Source organism: Athene noctua, chromosome Z (genome assembly GCF_965140245.1).
Source record: "Athene noctua chromosome Z, bAthNoc1.hap1.1, whole genome shotgun sequence".
NCBI classification, from domain to species: domain Eukaryota; kingdom Metazoa; phylum Chordata; class Aves; order Strigiformes; family Strigidae; genus Athene; species Athene noctua.
Window position 1 is genome coordinate 13,418,359 of NC_134077.1, and position 16,907 is coordinate 13,435,265.

The 16,907-nt window shown below is 40.8% G+C and overlaps 1 protein-coding gene across 1 annotated transcript in view; it reads right to left on the bottom strand.

The window, feature by feature from the left end:
- ADAMTS12 (ADAM metallopeptidase with thrombospondin type 1 motif 12) overlaps nt 1–16,907 on the bottom strand; it is a 171,182-nt gene extending 154,275 nt beyond the window's left edge. The window contains exons 1-2 of the mRNA XM_074932675.1: nt 16,781–16,907; nt 11,595–11,956 (exon numbers count right to left, since the gene is read on the bottom strand). Of these exons, the coding sequence (XP_074788776.1) occupies nt 11,595–11,956; nt 16,781–16,907 (489 nt within the window). The remainder of the gene's footprint in view (nt 1–11,594; nt 11,957–16,780) is intronic.

Here is a 16,907-nt window from a genome sequence, read left to right on the forward strand (position 1 = left end):
CCTACACACTCACCCCAGAGAGATCTCCAAATGCTTTTTGTCTCATGTGGCTTCTGTGAGACAGGCTGCTGGGGTCCATTGGTTGTATTCTACATACTGCTTTGCATTATACCACACCCCAGATAGTTTGTCAGCCACCTGCCAGCATAATGCACTTTATTAGAAGTGCTTCTTTATATGGCAATTCTGCTAAAGAAAAGATGTGTTAAAAAATCCACTGTATGAAAGAAATACTCTTTCCCACCCATGTGAGACGCCAGACTTGGCCCTAATTCATACTAAGTTAATTTTTCAGTGTCATACTGGTATATACGACAACACCTGAAACACTGATCTCCAGTGCAGTTAAGAGCAAGGGGCACACATTACATTACCTTCAGACGGAGGTGGAGACCAAAGAAACAACCTATGTTTTAGCCTCCTTGCCTCTCCTGGCTGAAGCACACCCTGAATGCGCCGTGTTTTCTGGCATCAGGACCAGCTGTAGCAGCTCCTTCATACTGTCTAACCTCACCTGCCTGGGAAGCAGCAGCAGCAGTGCCAAGCACCAGCATGAGGGCAAGGGAGCATTACGGTTCCTTGCTGCCCCATGGGGCTGCCCATACAGCTCCAAACAACTAATTGGCTTCATGCAGCCCTCTCATACATCAGGGCACTGCAAGAACCAGGCATGCCATGTCTACAGATGCTTGCTCACCCTTCTGGCTTTCATACAAATTTCTAAACTTGCAGCCCAGTAGCGTATTCATGCCCTAAGCAGGAAAGGCTCTATGCCATGAAACAATACACAAAGGAACAGCGAAGGACAGTGACAGCTTAAATTCACTAAGTGCTCTTATTCAAGCTCTTTCTTCATTTAACCGTCTGTAAGTAGCCAGAGTTGTGAGGGATCAGAACAGTCACGGTACTGAGATTTACAATCCACAGCACCAAACTAATTTTAACCTAAATGCACTCAAGTCTGCAACTTTCCCATACACGATTATTATTTACATTGTAATACACAGCCCCTCAAAGAACCTGACAGTATTGAGAGAACAACAAAAATGCTTCCTTTTAAAACCAGTTACTAGATTGTCTAGGGCAAATCATGGTATATATAATCTAGAAAAATTGATGATTTCTGGCTTATTAAAATACGTTATTACCAGACAGCAAGAGTTCTAGAGAACTGTGCAGATACAATTTTCTTTCACTTAGAGGACCTGAAGAAAGAAGAAAAAAAAAAATAAAAGAGCATGAATTGAGGAAATTATGTGCTAGTCTTAATGTGTTTTCACTTTAAGATGATGTTTCTAACTATAAACATTCCCAGATAACAATATTCCTCTGCCAGTCTTGCAAATACAAATTTGACCCATTGTAGAATGCAAAAATTATTTCCAGTGAAGACTGTCACCACTGTGCAAATCATAAACAATAATTATGCAACATTCACAACATTAAAGACTTCAGAAATATTTGCACGGGTGCACTACAATAGCATGCCTGTCATTCAACACTGATAAAAATACAGCCCAAAAGAAAATTCTACTAGTTTAGCTGCCCTCATGCCCATGTCAAAGTAAGATGCATCTAATCAGGGACTAATTAAACAAAATTTTTGAGATGGGAACAATTGTTTGGGACTTCTTGTTAAACTACCTGGCATTCAGAAACACAAAGCTAAGGATTTTTTCTGCCAATTCCCACCACCCCTTTGAAAAACAACTAAAACAATATAACGAACAAACTGGGAGAATTTTTTTCCAATAATTTCCATAATTCCAAAACAAAAACTGTTTGCTAGCTTTCGATTTTAGGAAGTTCTCCAATTGAGAGGCAAAATCCTAAACAAAAATTTAGTTTTGGATCCAACTAAAGTTCCAGTTGAAACTATACTGAAGCATTTTGGGGAAAAGGTGGAGGAGGAAATGTTCTGTTTTGTGATAAAACTCTCCAAACTAAATGTAGTTATCTAGAGTTACTAAAAGTAATTATTCATATTAAACTTTTTGGCAGAGACATTCTTCTCAAGCGGTACACATGAACTGAAGTGTAATGGTCAGTATGAGTGAAACACTATGTACAATGTCATTCCATCTCCTTAAGTATCCACCAAGGATATTCACAGTAGTGCAAATTATTTCTATTTCACTTATTAACACAGATGCATGTTAATTCTTAAAAGAGGGTTTCTGAAAAAAAGAAAATAAATCATATAGCAATTGGGTTTTTGCCAAAATCAAACATGCTTTATCCCCAATACCTAATCCACTATTTGCTTCATCTGATTTGATCTAATCATATAGACAGTGGACCTGACTAGATCTTGATTTATCTGTTTAATAAACTCAAACTTGGAGAAAATATACAACAGAAATTGAAGGCTAAAACCACAGGTACCAAAAACGAAGACAAACATTTGCTTGAACTATTAAGTTGCATTAAGCTCCAGAGCTACAGCCATGATAACAGTGTTATAAAAGAACATAAAGAACTTTTTTTTTTCATGGCAACTTTCCCTGTGTTTACATTTTGCATTAAAAATTAGAGTCTGTTACGCAGAATATTACACAGCTACAAGTTATTCCGGAGAGTAAGCACAAAGGACAACTGATGAACTTCAGAAAACTCTCCTGAGCCTGAGCAGCTGGACAAGAAGGAGGTAGATGTAATTCACTATAGGTTAATGAAAATTAATAAAGCATGGCATGGTGAAGGGGAAAAGGCAGCAGAGAAATAATCCCAACCTTTATTTAGTAAAATGATGGGCTCTGACCTACCTGGTACTGTGCAGAAACAGGAACCTGAGCATCATTTACATGGAAAAAAATTGGAACTATGTAACAAGCCCATCTCAACAGCTGTCCAAAAAGGCGTGTCAAAAAAATAATGAACAATACATTGTCTGAGTAAACCATCTCAAACACAAAGTGCTAGTTTTCTCTTCCAAGACACTAGCTTCAGGAAGCATCAAACCAAGCTGATAAAAAGCTAGTTAAAAACAAAAGAAGACACATCTAAATCAATTTTTTAAAGTGTTTTAATTTATTGTAAAGATTCATGTTTCTAGACCCATGTGACTCAAGGGAGTCCAAGAAAGCATGTGGAAGACTAATCCATTAACAGATTCTCAGCAAATAAAACATATCAAGAAATTTGATCTGAGCTGAAAATAGAAGCAAGGATGAACAAAGGGGAGATGTTCTACTGCCCTGTTCTTACTCTTCCCTAGCTAGTTACTTAGTCATTGTTGGACTCGGGATTCTGGATAAAACAGACATTCACCCTATCCACAGTCTCCATTCTTATGAGTTTGACTAGATTTGGTCCATGACTGTTCCAGATAAGGAAGCAGATAGAGTTAACATTGCATCCAGAAAACCCAGATATTAAAATTTGGGCTGAGCATTTAGCATCCTCTTTGTTTTAAAGATATACATTAAAATGTATGGAAAAAGAGTGGAATTTGAATAAAAGAAAACTTTAAATCAAAACCAGTGTCTGCATGAGCCTGTACTGTGAGTTATAGCCACAATGGATTTAGATCTAGTCTTGGGATTTCCATGAATCAACAAGCCTAAGCAGTTTATTAAGGACTTGCTATTTGCCATGAGAATTGGAATGCACAATGGATTTATTTAAACATTAAGCACTGTTTAGCCAAGACAACCAGCTCTTTTTATGACTACTTATTTACTTATTTATTTTTAAAGCTTGCTATTTCAGATGAGTCTTTCTCCAGAGCACACCCTGGAGCCAGTGTGTATATAAAGCACATAAATATCCTAACCTAAATTACTAAATAATTAAATTCTGTTGCAATTTACAAATGGGTTGGGAAAGTCCATTGTTAAGCACCAGTTTCTCGAAAAACCCCATGTATTTGGCCACGGCTAGGTAATACCCAATATATACAACAGCACAGAAGCCTTCTCAGCACAAACCATGGATCTTAAACCAAGAGCTTTAGTTGCAGCATAACTGTTCTGCAGTGACAGAGATACACATATAGAGAGAGACTTGTATATGTGTGTTTGCCTGATACATGTATATATAGAACTGCGCTCTGATGTTGACACTGGTCCAGGACTGCAGCGGCTCCTCTCTGGCAGACAAAGAGAACAGAAGAAGCAGGACCTGATCTTCAGGCTGCTGGATTTCAGCTGGTGCCAGAAGGCAGGCTCACGCAGCTGCTGTGGAAGTACCACTAGCCCATCTATCCTCTAAGTGCAAGCAGCAGACATAGACTATTTGGGTCTGTTGTTTACATCACCCATTGCTGTTCACCACCTAACATGCTGCCAATGTTTGTCTGCTCAGAGCAGGAACAAGACAGGTTTTTCCTGGTAATTTTCTTTATTTGAACAGCTAGAAAATAAGACACAATTTGCAAGATTTGTCTCTTTTAATATCACATTATATGCATCACTGACTGGGTATGCAGGAAAGCTTCAGTTCTTCCCCTCTCTTCTGCTCATTATTAATCATTACATACAAAGTATGTGCTGAGATGGGCAGCAGGTACAGCACATTGTTAACAAACGAGTGCAAACAATTCTATTTACTTCCAAGCTGGACACTTCCTTTCAGAATCACAAAAATGGATTAATGAAAAAAAAAAAATTCTATGAGCAGCACAACTATCAAAACCTTGTTTCCCTACAGATTTGCTTCTCACATGTGCTCCATTTCCTCACTTAAAGTAATTTTCTCCAATCTCTTCTGAATCCTCCAGCACTCCTCGCCATCAGCTAGGCCATGGGCAGCACTGCACCCTGCTCAGTAACAACTTATTGTGCTGAGCCACTGATCAACCTGCATCCATCATTTAACTGATCAAAAGTTCCCATCTTTACCCGCAATATTCATACAAACTTAATGGCTTTGATACCTCCATTTCTCTTTTAGATTGGGCTGAATCTGGCCAACAACTTACAAAGATACTGGAAGAAACAAAGAACAGCCAACCTTATAAACCTCACATTAAGAATCAAGGCAAAATAGGTGTTATGTATATTTTTTACTTCTGGGTTCTGAACCTTTAGACTGAAGTCATAATCCCACAGTTTTCCCTCAGTAAACAAGAGAGTTTTTATAAAGAACACCACGTATTAAATCATGAGTGCAGACTTTCAGAAAAAGAAAAAAATACACACACAAACAGATGATTCATTAAAAAGACTCAAGTAAACTGGAAATATGACTGACAGCTCTGTACACTAACAATATTCCTAATTAGCAAATAAGTAGGTACAGATTTCAGCAATACAGTAAGATTTCTTAAAACTATATAAAAAGTCTTGTCTTTCATATTCTCAAAAAATATTTATCTTAAAGGAACATTCTAATCCTGAGTACTCCATTCAAATCAGTTCATACTGACTAACCCTTATTTTAACCTGCCCCATCAGTGACTGTTCCACTGAAACATAACAACTACATTATAAAAGCTCGAGCCATACCCAGCTTCTAGGCTAACAGCTTCATATTGGTTAAAGGTGACAAGGCCAAGACCAGAAGCCACAGTCACAGCCAGATTCTCATGTATTGAGATCACTGATGAGATTCAGTTGACCTGTCAATTAGAGTATTTCTGCAGACAAAAGACTGGGGGAAGGGAGCTGGCAGATGGATAGTTGAAGTTGAAACACAAAGAAAAGGGATGGATGTTAAAGTAGTGCAGCAAATATTAGTCAAAGTTTGAATGACTAATCTGTGGGGAAAAAAAAAAAAACTCAAAACAAAAAAAGCAACCACCGCATACCCTATCTTTGCATCCTCTTCAAAAAAAACCAAAACCAAAATCATACAAAACAACCACAACACTAGTCAAGCAAGAAGAATATCCAGATACTTATTATCATATGGAGAAAACAGGCAAACCAAGCACAACATAAAACAGATGCACAGTGAACACTGTATTTACTTTCAGTGCAAATTTTTCTACTTGCAGCACTTTCCATACTACTGCCCAAGAGAAGAAACACATAGCAGATACACAACAGAGTTAGTTAGCAGGTCTTCCCTTCTTTACACATGCCAGAACAAGCCAAATCACCACACTTAGACTTTGGAAGCTTCATTATATCCAACCATGGAGCAATTCCCATCCCCAAGAAAAAGGCTGGCAGCTTGTTTTCATGCCTGGCATTCTCCAAATACCTTATTCCTACATTTTGGTTCCAGCAGATTATCGCTAGCTGGACAAACCAAAGGAGACTGCCATGGAGATATCACTGACATCTAAATAAGACAACCAGCAGATAGGGCCATCTGCCATACATCAAACCACAAGCAAGACCCACCAAGTACTATATGGTATGGGAATGGCAAAGGTGAGAGACTCTTAGTGAAAGCAAAGAGAGATAAGTAAAGAGGAAGAGACCCTGAAGAAGAACTTGGGTATCTGTCTCCAGGTAGACTTGCTCCAATTTCTTTGACGTGGCACTACAGCAATACACTCCAATTCATCTCTTAAAGTAACAGCCACCAAACCAGCATGTGTGTCCAAATGTGTTCTGGGGCTCTACAATTCCACGTCAGCGATAAGTGCTGGATCGAGTTTCGGGTAGACACAAGTAGAAATGAAGAAAAGGTTATATCTCCCCTTTCCCTAAGTGTATTTTTGCACTGCCACATACTTAGCCACTTAAGATGATAAAAAAACATTTCCATTTGAAGAGAAGCAATTTTGCTGGTCACAAAGGTCACAAAGGGAATAGAAACACTTGGTCATTTTCCTGGGCTATAGGAATGAATTATTTAGAAGAGCAGCTTTGCAAACTCCAGTAACCACCTTTAACAACAGATTAACAAACACATTGCTAATAACCAACCAACATCACAAACTGGAAGATACAAAAGCAGATAAAAATCCCTATTATAAATTCAGCAACATATTTTATTCTTCCATTACTTCAGAGCAAAATATTATAAAACTGTTGTAAAGTAAAAATTCCTTTATCCCCAAACCTCATCTAAGCAAAACAGAGTAGTCTGACATCCAGATGCGGGCTTTCCATATCCATAGAAAAGTCAAAACCACAGTATGAGACCATTTTCATAGGGCACACACTACCACTGAAGTACTGTTATGGTACCTGCATAGAACTGTTCAACCTGGGACAGATCGTAAGAAGATAACATGAGTCAGTGTGGAAAAGGCATCTCACGCTAACTAGAAAAGCTTCTTGGCATGTAGCAGGACAACAGAGATCATGCGGAATTCCCCAAAACTGAAGCAAGTCTGCAACAGATAAAATGCTATTGGTGGATTTTATGCCACACTGAGTGGACCAGATTAACAATATAGGTGACCCTGTGTACGTACCAGGGCTCATTCTTAAGATTCATATAATGTTGATATCCTGCAATAACAAGGAGGGTTACATTTGAGCAGAATTCAGCCACCATACCATTTTTCAGTGACAAACTCACCACATGTGTCAGGACAGAAACAGATTTGCCCAGAGAGGGTCCCACCTGGAGCATCTCCTACCAGCTGCCATATAAAGAGAAACTGTCATACAGACATCAACTAAATGTTCACAGAGGGCTGCCCTGACTGTGGCTGGGCACAGAGGTAAGGTGGGGGGAAGGAAACCTTTCAAAAATCCTGAGCACAAGCAGCAGACTTGCCCCAGTTTTCTACAGATTGCCAGGGTATGGAGCAGGCACCACCTTTGGTATCTATGTCTGTCACTGCTAAGAAATAGCAATGTTCTGCAGTAGCTGGATTTTGGGAGAGGGAATAAATAAACAGTGCTTCATGACTTCATACTGCATTGCTGTTGCCTGGGCAGCAGACAACAACAGCACTTACTGTAAATGCTGGTGCCCATCAAGACAGAGGCAACCCTCTGATCAGCTGGAGACAGCCAAAGCACCATCTCTGTAAGGCCCAGCATGGCCATGAGCTTACCAGGTACATGTGTACAGATCATTCTCAATTTCCATACTAATATCCTTCCATTCTTCTGCCATTTCCATGCTAATGCCTGTATAACCTTTGAAGATACAATTATTACCAGAAGCAACTGTCGACTGACAGCTCAACACTGTAAACAAGTGTCAAGGAAACAAAGCCTTAATAATGCTCTGTCATGTAAAAATACTATAAACAATGTCTGTGTTACTGATGAATAAAAGAGGGCCTTGTTCCTAATGAAGAGGATAGACTATTGGAGAAAAATTCACTTCCCAGCTCTATAGGACTTCGTGCATAAACCTAGAGTATTCATTCAACTTCACTGAGCTTTCCTCCCTCACAGCCCTACTGAGGGTACAAGCTGACACTACTGCTGTGACACAAGGGATCTCAGGACTAACACACAATTGAGCATTAAGGCATTAGTATTTGGAAAAGTTTATTATAATCTTCCGTGGAAAGGCACTGTGGAAACATAAAGCATTATTAGAAGTGTGCCCTAAATAGCCTGTCAAGGCAAATCTAAATATTATTTCCACTGAGAGAGACAAAAACAAAACTGTTTTCTCCCTTTAATTCCTCTTGGAAACTTTCCTCCATCTAAGAGATTTCATGTTTGTTCTCTTCCCAAATGCCACAGTTTGATCATTTCTAGTGTTCCTATAGTGACTTCCTCTCTGGGGTTTCCTCCTCCAACTGTGACCCAAAATAAACAGCAAGGTCTGCCCCATTATTCCCATGTTCACAGTCTCATGATTTATTCTACAAGACCCAGAAATGCAAAAGACTTAAACAGACAACTGACCCAGAGGAGAAGACACAGAGCTTTCAGCATCATGTTCTTCAACCTGTTAAGAAGGTCATGACCTATTTAGCATGAAAGGGAAATGAAGATCGAAAGGTGTTAAGAGAAAAAAATTATTTGGAAATTACAACTTGGTTCCTCCAGACTCCTGATAATTTGCTTTCTTTATCCTCTTGTACAATTCTGCCCAAATCCCTTTATGAAACTAGCTATTTGTTTCCATATATATTTCTGAAAATAAAGACATATTTACATTTTTAAAAAAGAACAATGTCATACAATGTTTGTCCCCTGCATTCTTATATCTCAAATCTGTCACTCTGTTATTCCCCTTGCAGGTCATTTGGGAACACATTAATACATAGGAAAATGAAACTTCTAAGACATCAGCATACTTTATTTTCAAAACAAAGGAAATTATGCTATTCCTAAGTATGATGACATTTCAGCTGAAAAAGCAACACACTGGAGAACTTGGCAAAGCACTGATGGCAAAAAGTTGTTTCCCACATTTTCAAAGTGTCACTTTTTCAATCATTTGTCAATACGATTTAGTCAAACAGATGCCCCTCTGAAAATCATATCTTCTCAGCACTATGCCCTGATTTATGCAGAAGAAATTTGATTCTGAAGAGTGTCATAAATAAAAACAAATAGGAGTTGTATCTTTGCTATGTGAGCGATGCCCATCTAATGCCAATGGAAACAGGAATATATTTCAAAGTAAAAACACAAGGGATATGGAAATCCACTGCTAGATTTTTCTATACTTTCAGTGCTGTGTGTGAATGATCTTTATGACAGAACACAAATCTACACCACACATCTTTGCTTCGTTCTTATACACTGCTATTAACCTGGAAATTCAAGAACTTTTAAATATGTACCAAATAGACTTCTCATGAGAAGTCACTCCAGACAGAGGTCTAAAATCAGGATTCCCCTCCCAGAGGCATCTTCAGGATCTATTTTCTCCCACTTCAGGCTAAAATTTTTAATTTTTTAGGGGGTGGGATGGGCAATGTGAAGCTGGCCCCTTCCAGCCGCACTGTTTTGTTATCTTCCTCTTCTTCCCATCTCAGCCCCAAGGATCCTTATCAACTCACCCTGTGCAATTCATTATTTCATATAACTCTTTTTATCAAGTAGTTTAGAATTAATGTCCTACAGTAAACAAGCTTACAATTCCTCCTCATGGGGTAGGTTTTTAGTATCTCAAACAAAGAACAAAGTTGCTCTAATCCCATGCTGTTTACCTATTCTCAGTTCTCCTTCCCTCCCTCATAAGAATAAACAGAAAACTTCTTTTCAAAGGAGAAACAGAACACATCCCTGGAAGAATCCTTGTTGCATACTAAGTACCTCGGAATGCTTAATGAAGACCCAGCACCTCATTTTCAAGTTCTCATCCTAATGAAAACTTACAAAGAGATGCTGATAAAGCACAAAACAAACCAACCAAAGGAACTATTTGTATCATCGTATCTCCTTTTCCTTACTGTCCCTGTATGATCATAATGTGTTTCAGGGAAGTTTTGATAAATTGGTCCCCCCTAGAAGTCAATTAGAAAATCCCTGATCTTCATGGCTGTGGGACTGAAGCTACCGACCTCAACCTATGGTCTGCTTCTCCAGGAAACATGCCAAAATGTTATCAGTACTTGTGTAAGATTACAAAGTCTCCCATTCCATCTACATCAGAGCTGTCTTCATGTTACTTTTCATACATTGACAGGATACTTCTGTAATCCACTGATTTTCCAAAGATTCTGAAAGCTTCATACCGCTCAGCAGAAAGGAACACACTTCAATACTGAGAGGGAAAAGATCTAGTTTACAGACTCTTACCTTGCTGTTGAGTTCAGGCTCAAAAATGAAACATCAGTCCCTATCCTGTTGCAGGCTGAGACACATTGGTTAAAAGGCATCAGTGTGCTACTCCAGACACTTTCAAACACTACCATTTGTCACTCAAGGATCAAGGCACTAGAGCACATGCATGCTGCACACATTTCATCACCTTTGCCTGTATACTCCACAAACCCTTTGCATTTTGCCTCTCACAGATTACACATGCCATTTTACACAGCTCTCTACAGCCTTCCCTTCACATTTACGCAGTTTGTCCCTCCTTCCCCGCCCTTACAAGATATATTCCTGTTTCTGGACGATAAGGCTGAACCTAAGATACAGTAGTGCTAAGAAACAGTACAGCAAAAATAAGGTTTCCACCTCCTTGTCTCCACCTGAATCACAAGCTAATGAAAATTGTAAGACTTCAAGCTCCAGCCTTAGAAGTACCCTTCTGAATGAGGGATGCCTAGAAGTGATTCAGGTTTTAATATAAACCTTTAACTAAGGTTGCATCTACCCTACCATTTATTTCTGAAGCTGCAGTGCAGTTTTGAAGCAAATCTTCCAGTTTTCCCAACCTACCATCATTTGATTTGACTTGCAGTGCAGTTTTGGTGCACCTGAGCTACACTCCTTTTAGGGGAAACTAAAACAGAAGTTCATAATCCAGATGCATAGCAAAGGCACTACAACTACTAATGGGATCAAAGCATCGACTGGGTATTTGGATGCTTTCAAGCTGTATGAATGATAGAGATGTTCAGTTCAGACCACCAGAAAAAAATCTAGCAAAAAGTAAACTCCAAAGGACGTCTGCATCAACTTCTGACCTTCTCATTCTCCATTCCAAAAATCCAGATGACATCCATATTATTAAACTGATTCTTTCAGAGCATTATGTCAGTTAGGTATCAGACTGGTTCATCCAGTTTCTTACCACACATATTCATATACCAATCCTCTAGCTCAGTTCTAATGATACTAAAATCAGCCCAGAACCCCAGTAAAGGTCACATCACTTACCAGGCCATTGCAAGTGCTGATGGCTGCCGTCCCACTCCCAGAACCTGACTGCAACACCGTGCCAATGAAATGACAAGGCACTCCAGAGCGAGTTGCAATCTTCGCGCTAGTGTGGTTGCCACGTCTCCTTTCTACTACGTAGTTACGGGAAAGAAATCCCACGTGGACAGTCAGGTTGAAAAACAGATCCTCCTCCTCATGGTTAAGTTTGTAATATACCACATCTTCCTTTTTGCTGAGATCTCGCTTCTTCCTCGTGTTTGAGATGTGATGGTGTAAATTAAAAGAAAGAAAACGCCCGCTTGCATCTACTCTTGCTGGATGAACCACATGGTATTCTGGCAATGTCTTGATAAATTGCTCTGAGAGGAAGGGGGAAAAAAAGAACAAAACTAGGGTGAGTGCTAGCCTGTTCAGATCTCACATGATTTAAAAGGAAACTCAAAAGTGGCTGCAGTTCACTACATCATCCTACCAACACAAAAGCAGACAATGCACAGACCACTGTACGATACAATCCTCATTTGTGTTTTCTACTCTCGTATTATAACAATTTAGAAGGTGAAAATTCTTCTTTTCAAATATTTTGTCACCACTCATATAAAAGATTGACTGTTACACACAGCCTCCCTCCCAATACCACAAGAGCTGGGGACACTCTCTGTCCCAGGTCCCCAACACATGATGGTCTGATCACAGAGATCATCGCACAATTCCAGAAAGCTGAGCACAGAGACAAAGACTTACAAATACACACTGGTGAGGAGAACACTACTAATCAGCTTGATCTGCTACAGCAATAGCACCTCAGTAGCATCAGCTTTAGCAAATGTTGCATCACACGAGGGAACTTTAAAGAAGGGTTGAAGGGGAATAAAGTAATGGTGCCCTTTTGTATAAGGGGTTCCAACCAGAATAGGACTGGAAATCTTACCACTTGTCAGGACCTAATAGAGGAAGGAAGTGTTACTGGCATTCTTGTCTCCTGCTATGATACAGAACAAACAGCACCTGTTCCTAATTATTTTTTTTTTAATTAGTGTAAAACTCAAAAGTCCCAAGTAAAATACAGTCCCTAAGACCTCATATCCTTACCCTAAGGCTATCTGCTGCTGGCAGACTTGACTTCAGCCCAAGAAATCACAGTCTGAACATACTCCATCAAAAAGATATTGTGAGGATACATGTAATTTCAGTTCCTCTTTCCTCAGGGCTGTTCGTCATTCCCAAAGTTCTAGCCACTTATACATGAAGCGATTACACCTCATTCACTAATTAAGCTGGCTAAGAAAGCAATTAGCCTGCTCCAGGTACTTCCAGAGCAATTTACTTCTCCCTAGAACTTTTAAGACAATCCTTATAGAGACACTTCTCTCTTCACTGCCTGCATCTTCGAAGACACACACGACAAATCATGCCTAAACAGATTGCCATCTGGATTTATCCCCTTTGGGAAGGAACATACCTCCTTTGTTCTCATTAGCAGCAGTACAAAATGTGGCTGCTTGTGTTTCCTCAGGCCATGGATCCCTGAGACACGTGCACTGACACAATCCCAACTCAAAAAAACCCAAAACAAAACACACAAAAACCCCACTTCCCAGCACATATACAACATGAGAAATTTGGTCTTGTCTCAGTAGTATCTTTATTTCAGAAGCAAGTTTATTCTCACACACAACAGATTCCTTTATAGACAAGCTTTCATACCAACCTACAAAAGACTTTGTGCCCTTGCAGGACAAGCTACAGGAGTGGGCTTTACACAGTGGCAGTTTTTGACAAGATGGAGACTAACACCTACAACAAGTTCTGAGAGACATCTCCTGCCCTTGTCCCCATGAGCACAGAGGGCACTGAGACATTGGAAACTCAGTCCACACCTTCACACTTGTAGTTTACACAGCCTGTAGAGAGCACAATGGGTGCCACCTGCCTGACAATTCAGCAGCTGAAGCTAAGACAAGGTTCCCCCTTCCTCACACTCAGAAGTGAAACAAAAAATGGGCTGGGAGAAGAGAGGAGAAACACACATAAATACAGCTTACCTGCAGAGGTTGAATTAAAGACTTCTGGAAAGTCCCGCATTCCCGTATTGTGCTAGCAAAGACAGACTAACAGAGAACACTGCAAGACCAAGCTCACATTTCTATGGTTTTTCAGCACAACTCATGAAATAACCACGTTAAATGCCTGAAGGAAAACTTACTCATTTGCTGTCACTCTGCAGTTCGCCTCTGCTTGATGTCTTGAGCTTAATTTGTTGCAGCTTAACTGTTAAGCTCCATGCAAGACAAACACCTGCAGTTTTGGACTTCAAACTATTAAAGGAAGGTTTTTATTTCATCACTACAGTAATTCGTTTGTAGATGTTTAAGCAAATTAGACATCATCATCAGTAAAAGGAAAAATAATGCCCAAGTATCTGGTGGCAAGAGGATTATCAAAACACAGAAGTCTAACCTCTTCCACCCACTCCCTAAATACTGATTTCTGAATGCTAGACACTGGAAACAGGAATTATGCTACAATAATGTATTGTAATATAACTGCAGAAATTAATTATTAGTAAGTTTTCAAAAGATCAGAGGGAATGATTACAACACAACAAAGTTTAACAAGATGAGGTTAAAAGTGTTTCTGCAAGTAGTCATCAGTTTTGTCTAGGCTGCTGGATAGAGGTTAGCAAAGGCAATCCTACAAATAACAGAACAAATTATGGAGCTCCACATTGAGTCTAACATTCTGTTTAACCTTTCTAGCTGATGGAGAGTCAATAACAAAGACAGGAGGTATAATTTTGATGATACCTTTCTGCCCTTCTAGGCAAGAGTAACACTCAAGTAGAAGACAGAGGCAACAAACAGAATAACCTAATACATGCAACCCAGACTGCACAAGAATAAGGGTTGTATTCTCTAACAGTGACTACCCCAATTTTCCTAAAGTAATAATCAATTCATATTGAAACACCAGAGGTTCTCATAAAAGTTAGTGTCAGCAAACATTAAATGGAGGGAATCTATCCCAGTGCCACTGACAAGCCTCAGGGTTGGCACATCACACCATCCTCCTCAGCCACCTAGAACCCTCTCCACTCCAGAGGCACCCTACCTGTTGAATGGCATTGCTCAGAATTCACAGGCCATGAAAGGGATGACTTCCCTGGGTGGCTTGTGTAGCTCCAGAGAACATTGTCTTTCCACAGCTGCAGCCTGAGCATGCCGGCTTGCCTAAGTGCCACTACCAAGACTAAAACATCACACTGAGCAGGACACGTTCCAAGTCAGTACTTTGCCTTGCAGTTGCAGTGTCTGCACAGGCTCTTCCAGGTACAAGCAAGGTTCAGGCCTTTCATGCTTGTTTGATGACTCTAAGAATTGTTTAAATTGTTTGAGAAAACTTCCTGCAGACCTTCCTAATTCTGCATCACTGAGAACAACTGATAATATTCAAAACCACTGCTGCCTGTTCTGCTCCCCTGTGAATTCCAACTCACCACACACGGCAGAGAACTAACTGCCTATATTAAGAATGGCTGTACACAAAGTGAATAAACTAGGATAAAAACATACACAGTCTGTCACACATGACAGGAAAAGCACAATTTATTTTAGACAACATACTTTATGACAAAATTCCTATAAAATGTGACACATCATCATTTGTTATTGTTTCATCTCCATATTTGTAGTTCATCCACATCTGCCCCTCAGACCTTCTGGCTTCTTTTCAAACAATTCCCTGGGATAGGAAATAGTGTTGCTCATCTCTGGAGGAAGCATCTTCCTGTGCCAAAGAAAGGCTCTGTACCCAGGAAACACCTCAAACTCCGAAGTCCCACAGCAGGGAGCATTCAACATTCAGCAAGAGCATCCTGAACTGTTCCATCTGCTATGTCGTGGATGTGGAGGAAGAACAACACTTAACAGTCACTTCAGCTATGTGAGATACAAATTTTAGTCCTTCGCACATAGCACTGCCTTCAGTCTTCCTTTGCGAAAAATCAGCCAAATTTTGAACTGTTCCTTTACACAAAGCCATTTGCAAACTCTTGGGAAAGCCTAGTTTTTTCATGCCTAGAAAGTTAAATTAATTCTACACTCATTTCCAAATGCCTGACAATTGAACAGCTACTATGTGCCAACACAGTCATCCCTATTCTGTCCCACATAGAGTCACAGGAATGCAATGATTGTTTGCATTCACTTTAAGTGAATCCAGCAGGAGCTAACTTCAGGATAACTGTTCACTTTTCAGGCAGTTTACTTAACCACTTTTCCTTTCTGTGATCTATGAGGGGCACTGAAAATTTTCTCCTCCATGTTCAATCTCTCCCACTGACAGCACCACAGCTATTGATTGTATCAGGGAGGTTTTCAGGAAGCAAAATTTCCTCCTACACTTTTGGGTCTTCTACCACCAGGCAGTGTCTTCCAGCTAATCATAATTTTTCTCTCCCGGGAGCTGATTCTGTGATTTTCCTTAAACAGGCACCAGGATAAAATTCCTGAGTTTATGCTCCCCTAGGGAGGTGTGCAGCCAGTACCAACCGGGGGAATGAAGTTAATCAAGAGACTCCTCCTGCAGATGAAGCTGAGCTTTTAATTTATCATCGTCACTGAATATGAATAGCTCACAGTGGGTTTTACACCCCGATAGCATCAATCCTTCCGTACTTTGTGCTGCTGCAATACAGAAGTGATTATTTGTTTAATAAAAAATAAACACCCGGGACTGTAAACTTTTTCAGTTTAGCAGTACAAAACGATTCTGGGATTTATAGAGATGCCTCTTAAGGAGGAAGATGAGCAAAAAGCAAGATTTAGCAATACCTTCACCTACACAGCGCAACTCGAAGACTTCCAAAAAGCAGCAGGAAGGCACAGCCAGAGCTGTGCGCCCTCGCTGCAGAAGAGCCTGGTCCCAGGAGGGGCTGAGGGCAGCGGGGCGCGCTCGCACCCCGCGAGAGCCCGGGCAGTCACGCTAACACCAAACCGGGGCCGGCGGGGGGCCGGCACAGCGCGGCTCGCCGCCTCTCCGGCCCCAGCAGCGCCGAGGAGCCGCGACTCGGCCGGCGGGAAGCACACCCGCGGCGCGGCGGGGAGGCGGCGGCGGGAGCCCGCTTCTCCCTCACGCCCTGCCCGGGGAACTCCCCGCACCGCGACCCGCCCGCCGGCACTGACCTTGCCTCCCGTCGGGGAAGAGCGAGCTGCCGGCCGGCGGGGCCCTGCCCAGGCACGGCGCTTGGACCTGAAGGACGAGGAGCCAGAAGCAGACGTGTGCCGCCCGGCTCCGCCGGACACATGGCAT